We start from the raw sequence: 7,409 nt of genomic DNA on the forward strand, positions 1-7,409 counted from the left end.
TAATTCGCACGATTTAACCAAGTGGCTAAATTGTACGAAATCATAGGAGCTCGCTCGTACGAAATCGTACGATTTTGTTCATCGCATTTAAAACACCCTTGTGTAACAGCGAATTCATGCTAAATCGCACGAGAGCGAGAGAGAGCGTGTGTGAGAGCGAGAGAGAGCGTGTGTGAGAGCGAGAGAGAGCGTGTGTGAGAGCGAGAGAGAGCGTGTGTGAGAGCGAGAGAGCGAGCAAGTGATGGCTCTTAAAAGAGCTGTTGGTTTAAATGTAGAGCGTGTGTAGATGGAGTAAGAGATGTATGTGAAGAAACTGCAAGACCAAAAAAAATGAGTTACAACTTTAGGATATTATTTTCTGAATCTTTATTTATTAAACCTTTTGTGTGCGTAACTATTTACAACAAATCCCGAGATCCCCCCACAATCATAAGACTGTATATTCAAATAAATAAATAATATGGCAATAAAATAAAACTGATTAAAAAAAGAGAAGGATCTGAAAGTCTCAAGATTTCTGAATTGTACATCAAATCTATTAAAAGCATGGTAAGTGTTGTTGTAACTGTTTTTAGTATGTATAACAAGGATGTGGTAAAAGCAAAGTAACGTTTGCTGTTACTGTAAGTAAGTTACTACAAAATAGTACCACAGTAGAAGTAGGCTAACTGCGGTAAAAACATGGTAGGATTTGTGTACCAAAAACAAATACCACAGTGGAAGTACAGTGGTATTTACTACTTCCATTAATAATTCAAAAAAAAAAAATATTAGTATAACAAAATGATCGAAGATCTGTCACGTTAAGTTAATGCTGATGCTATCACCCGCTAATTGATAATGTGTTGGGTGCGACTTATATATGCTTTTTTTTTTCTTTGCAGCTGACACAGAAACACTGGTTTATTAATAAACAATTAAAATGCATTAATAATTTTTTTTTTTTCAACGTTTAGGTGCTGTTTATATGAACGCGTCACCACTGCATGAGAGAGAGAGAGAGAGACACACACACACGCAAGGTCTCTCCCTCTCTGCTGTGCGCTCGCTACATGGTTTGCATGCGCACCTTTGCTCGCTCGCTCGCTCTAGATTCGCAGGAAATTTGAACTAATTTCCAGGCATCATAACATTACAAAAGGCAATTGTAATATTTTTTATTACTATTTGGGTATGATGAACATTCACCCGCCAGTGTGGCGGATAGCCTTTTGAGATTTACTCGCCAAACGGAAAATCTCGGCGCTTGGCGGGTGTTAATTTCGGACCCTGGCTGCGGGCCAATAAAAACTGAACCACGGGACGCAGTTGGCCCGCGGGCCATAGTTTGGACACCCATGATATAGACCCAGTTAGATGGGGCTTCGAAAATTTACAACCTAGTCAGATGACGTTTACTACTTTTTACTGGCCTTAATTGGGCATAATTTAATTTACTACCTTTTACAACACCGCTTAAACCCTGTTACAGTAGGTGGCCAACCAAAATGATGGTTCTACCACCGCAGCAGGTCTGCAGAGTGCATTTGCAGCTTTTGAGTGGCGCTTTAACCACAAATTATCAAACAAGCGCATCAAAGCACATTTTCACCATTCGCCGTCAGCTTTGCCTCACTGATGTTACATTTGACAAGTGGCTCACTGAGAAATACATTACATTTTACAACAAAATGAAAGAAAAACACTGTAGTTAAAATATTTAATATTCATTTAATATTGATATAGATGAAAGTTTAGTAATTGAAGTTTTGTGCGTTTATTAGAATTAATTCAACCAGGATAAATGTCAAGCCTATGAGCCTTTGCTTATATTTTCTCTAAACTGCACAGTCTAATACCATATTTTAGATTTGACACATTTAATAGGTGTGCAGTATTATTTACATAATGTGAATTATGTGTAATGTGAAATTGTGGTTTACTTTGCGGAGCATTAAAAGTGGTAGCCTATTTAATTGAGCTAGGCTACATGGATTACATGCATTTACAGCGATATCGTTGACTTGATTGCAAATGAATACATAGACAGTATTTAAACTGAACTGAGATGATGACATCATTCAATGATGAACTGCCTTTAACTGTCTTTGGTATTATTGAAACACTGCTTTGACTGTCCTTTTTGTTTAAAGTGCTATATTAATAAAGGTGACTTGACTTGATTTGACTAAGTACAGCAATTTTCACAGTCGTGATAATGAGAAAACGTTTAGTCACAGGGTTATCAAAACAATTTAATACTATTAATATTGCTATGTTACATGTACAGTACAAAACATAAAGTAAAGACCAGTGTTACTTGCCTTCCCAGCTAGGTGAAGTGTGCAATTACAAAAGCTGTTTATGGTTAGAGCAGACAATCACAGTGACACCATGTGTTCAGTCATATAATAGTCTGGTGAGCTTATTCAAAAACATAGGGTGTACTCACACTAGGCACGGTTGCCATGAACTGGGCCCGAGTACGATTGTCCCCCCTCCCCACTCCCCCTCTGGCCTGCACTCACATACAGGGTTTCAGCATTCGTGCCGGAGCACGCTTACGTCATTATGGTGTGACGGTTTCGGGATAAACAGGAAGAGCGGCGCTCTCTGAACACAATGGAGACCATCGCTCTGTTTTCCTTTGTGGATAATTATGTGTCGTTTGGTCCACGCTGGTCCACAGCCCTCTCACAGCCTATTGTTCAACAGATGTGTCGCCTTAGTGGCGCGAAAATGTTCACGTAATCGTGCTGCTCGTATGAAGATGTTGCAAGGTACCAGCTGAAGTGCAGCAAGGACTTTGCAGTTTTGAGTTTTTATGCGTTTTGCACCTCTGCTGTAGACCAAAGCAACCCTTTCACTGCCATGTTGGTTTTGGAGCGTTGCAAAACCGTGACGCGACTGAGTCCAACTGAACCGTGCTCTGGCCCATCTCTTCCAAGCGGGCCAGGGCCGGCCAATCGAGCACTCACACTAGTCAAAGGAACCGCGCTTTGGTGGTCAAACGCACTCGGGCACGGTTCAAATTGGCTAGTGTGAGTACACCCATAGATCCATACACCCATTTAAAGTTGTATTTTCAAAATCTGAAAACATTTTAAAGAAGAACTGTATACAGTGCATGTCTGATAAATGACATATTCATAAAAATGAAGTCATTAGTTTATAAAAAAATACTCAAAACATAAAGGAAAAAGATTTGATTGTTGATAAGTTACCGATTACTGAACATAAGTAACCTTTTTTGTTCCTTCTCTGTTCTCTATGTACAGATCTAAACAGGTAATAAAAATGTATAAGATAATAAAATTAAGCAAACAAGACAATGTTAGACTGCATGTGTATCTGAATCAGAATCCAGGCCTCAATCAAACTCAGGAATAGAGCTAAGAGACTCCACTCCAGAGCTCATTTTTGAACTTGACTCTTCAGGTGCTTCTTGGGATCTCTGGGACACCTGTGCTGAACCTATCCCTGAGGAAAAACTGTGTCTTCCAGAAACTAAGAAAATAAATAAAATAAAATAATAATATCAGAATCAGACAAACCTTTTAAACATTGCACAATATGCAAAAAATTTAAGAACAACTTACATGTTACAGGATCATCCATACTGTGTGATCTTGTAATGGGTATAGCTATTGTTCTTTCAGTCCATTTTAAAGTATCTTCATCTAGTCTAAAATGACATCCTCTATTTCCTGCCACCGTCTCCTCAATCTTCTCCAGGAGTTCTGCGACCTGAGATCCATCACTACAGTTCTTAGTGTTGAGAACATGATACCTGTTCCCACATTTCTCGATGAGCCACTGGAGAGCGTCACCTTCACTTGCAATGAATAACTCTATGGGAGTTTCTCCTAGTTCCTCTCCAACAGCAAAGAGAACCAATATATGATTCCAGATTCCTTCACCAAAAGGCTCCATGATTTTCATTAATGCACCTTTCTCTTCCTCTGCAAAGGAACAGTCAACACTCTGGACTAAAATGAAAGCATGTGTTCCAGAAGACTGTTCTGCTAGACTTTTCAGAAGGTTGCGTTTAGCATCCTCAAGTCTTTTCCCAATAAGGAAATCTTTCTCAAAACCCGGTGTACAAACAACAGAGAGTTTCCTCCCGGCAACTTCCCCATTATTACTTAGATTCTCTTCCATTCTTCGGTCAAATACTTGCCTTCCCAAAATTGTGTTTCCTGTTGAACTTATGCTGGAATGGTGAAGTCCAAGCAACACCAACCTCATTTCAAAAAGTTCAGCAACCCCTTAAAAAAAGACCGAACACAGAGCAGAGCAGCAACTGTAAATATTAATAGTTACTTCACATTAAAACAGTGTTTTCAATGTTTACTCACCTGATGTTGAATGTCTCAATTCGTTTCTTTTTTTAACTTCAGCCTTCATCTGTTTTGCTAATTTCTCAACTTTCATCCTTCTGGACTGTACCTCTTGCAAATTCTTTTGTTGTATTTTAAAACAGCATCCTCTGTTCCCTGCAACCATCTCTTCTATCTTTTCAAACAGCTCTGTCACTTGATTGCCATCATCTGTGTTTCTGTTGTTGAAGACATGATACCTGTTCCCGCATTTGTCTATTATCCACTGAAGAGCTTCTCCTTCACTCTCAATGAACAGCTCAATGCTTGTGTCTCGCAACCAGTCACCAAAGGTAAAGAGAACAATCATGTGGTCCCAGACATTGAGACCAAGAAGAGCAACATGTTCCTCTACTGCCTTTCTGTACACTTCAGTGAAAGAAACATCCACTCTTATGATAAGCAGAAAGGCATGTGGTCCTGGAGGACAGTGAGATGAACACAACACAATCTCATCTTTGTAGAGTCTGGGGGTGTATTTTGAGTGGTAATTTCTTCTTCGGCCTGGAGTGTCGACCATAGTGATGTGTCTTCCTGCAACATCTCCTTCTTGTACTGCAGATGTCAATGATCTTTTGTAATCAAATACAGATTTTCCCAGGATGGTGTTTCCTGCTGAACTCTTCCCAGATCCATTATAACCCAGCAGCACCATCCTCAGCTCTGAGACGGGATGCTTATTTTCTGCAGGCAGACATAAATATTTTATTATGGTAGGTCTTTCAACTACGTTTTTATATCTTTATATCTCTGTGGAGAAGGAAGATTGTTGTGTTATAAAATAGAGCAGGCTATATAATTAGAGGTTAAAGTCCCTTAAAGTCGAATTAGTCCACTAGATGTTTTCAAGCATTCTATGCAGGCGTCTAAGCAAAGCAGCTATTTACTTAAACATGGAAAGACAGAAATCTCTAAAAATGTTTGTCAAGATTATATTTCAATAATATTTCAAATGAACAAATACTGACAACAATGGTGAAACAATAGTTTCGTTAGTACAAATCTACTTAAAACTGGCAGACCCTGTTAATGTGTACACTATAGATCCTATTCTATTCTATTCTAGTGTTAGAGGTGCATTTTGTGTGCTACAATATATCTTATTCATTTTATAAAAGGCCTGGTTCTTTCTCCCCTCAAACGGTCTCTGGTTAAACATAAAATCAGTATAGAGAGTCATAAAAAAGCTCACCAGTTGTTTTTGTCTCATCTTTCAGTTGTTGATTTTTGATCCTTCTTTCGTTTGCTCTTTTTTCCTGTTCTCTCCTCTTCTCTTCCACCTGCTGCAAAATCTCTCTGTTTAATTCATAATGTCTGCCTCTGTTTCCTTCTACCATCTCCTGTATTTTATTAAGCAGTTCTATGACTTGAGATCCATTGCCCCAGTTTTTAGTATCAAGCTCGTGATATCTGTTCCCACATTTCTCAATGAGCCACTGGAGATTTTCATTCTCAATAAATTGTTGAGTGCTTGTATGATGATCTTCACAGGTGAACAGAACTATAGTGTGCCTCCACACTTCATGACCAAAACATTTCATGTTACCACATAGAATGTCTTTTTCATTTTCTTTAAACGGTGTTTCTACATTTAAGACCAGCAGCAGCACATGAGGTCCTGGAGGACATTTTGTCACACTCAGGATAATTTCCTGTTTGTACAGTTCAGGGTTTTCTTCAAAGGGTAAATTTCCCCACCAGCCTGGAGTATCAACCACAGTGATCTTTGTGCCAGCGATTTCACTGTGTTTCTCCACACATTGCAAAGTCTTCAAGTCAAACTCCTTTTTGCCCAGGATTGTGTTTCCTGCTGAACTTTTCTCCTCAAGTTTTGGACCCAAAAGGAGAATCCTCAGCTCTGTAAAGAGAAAATCAAAGCAGAGGTATGCAACTGTTCTTTAATAAATTAACAGTCTAGATAAAACACCAAGCTGTTTATAGCATTTCTAGTAGGGCTAACCAATTAATTGTTAAATAATGGCATTACAATAATGGCTGCCTTGAATAACTAAACATGTTAAATATAACATTCTATTTTGTTTTTCTCCTATTGCTTCAGTGGATTTTAGTTTCAGTTTTAGTTGAACTGAAATGAGTCACAGCGTAGAGATAATGTGACACAGGGATATAGTTTGTTTTTCATTCTGCTTAGAGGACATAAAGTCTTGAAATGCTGATGCATAAAACAGGAATAAACTAAACAGTTCTCAGCTTGTTTTGGATGTGTACTCTATACAAAAATATGGAATCCACAAAGCATTTAAATGTACATTAACCAGCATTATTAATAATATGATGAACATTGAGCAGCTCTTATTTTTAGAGTAAAGTACGTTCAAATATTTATCACACTAACCTGAGGTACTATGTGAGCTGCCTGGATCCATGATCCCACTGAAATTCTTCTTCCAAAATTCTTCTTTAATGGGTAAATGTCTGTCTCAGTCCATTCAAATAACGCATGAACTGTAGTTATACAGTTAATGGCAAAAGTAGTGTTAAGAGATGTTTTTGCGTTGCCCAGTATAACTTGTCTACAGAGAGCAGCTGAACTTTGTTCCTTTATTGCTTCTGTTTTATTGAGTCATATACTGTATTTTACAACGATCAAAGAACAGTCAGATGTGTTGATTCCAAAATAACTGATCCATTCCATGATCACAATCACATTTACTAAATGAATGAATGAGTAAAGTGTATAGATATATGGTAGGCTAAAGGTGCACAAATAAAATGAGAAAGTGCAAAAATTTTCCTCTAAACTTAAAGTTGTGCTTCAAACTCATACGATAAAGCCAGGGCTGTACGTTAACTTTTTTTCCCACATAGCACCGGTACTACAGACGTTGAAATTTGTTAGCATAGGCTAAACAGTTGTAGCACAAGTACAGTAGGCCTATAAAACGTCTGTTAGCATGTCTGAAAACAAACTCAATTAAAGGAATCCATCACTTAAACAGGCACCGATGTTCCACACAGTACACCAAAAAATACAAGCAATCACAGACAGCAAGATACTACATATTTCTTCAAAAGCAGATCTTGGAGAAA

At 38.2% G+C, this 7,409-nt stretch overlaps 1 protein-coding gene across 1 annotated transcript; it reads right to left on the bottom strand.

Annotated features, from left to right (window-relative positions):
* Window positions 1–3,021: 3,021 nt before the first annotated feature.
* LOC113058758 (GTPase IMAP family member 8-like) lies at window positions 3,022–6,966 on the bottom strand. Its single transcript, XM_026226951.1, has 5 exons — window positions 6,715–6,966; window positions 5,551–6,216; window positions 4,338–5,042; window positions 3,579–4,247; window positions 3,022–3,486 (listed from the first exon to the last, which is right to left on the bottom strand). Exons 1-5 carry the CDS (start codon window positions 6,743–6,745, stop codon window positions 3,350–3,352), a joined length of 2,208 nt encoding a protein of 735 aa, XP_026082736.1. The 5' UTR covers window positions 6,746–6,966; the 3' UTR covers window positions 3,022–3,349.
* Between the last annotated feature and the right edge of the window lie 443 nt (window positions 6,967–7,409).

The sequence above is a fragment of the Carassius auratus genome, chromosome 40 (assembly GCF_003368295.1).
Source record: "Carassius auratus strain Wakin chromosome 40, ASM336829v1, whole genome shotgun sequence".
NCBI classification, from domain to species: Eukaryota; Metazoa; Chordata; class Actinopteri; order Cypriniformes; family Cyprinidae; genus Carassius; species Carassius auratus.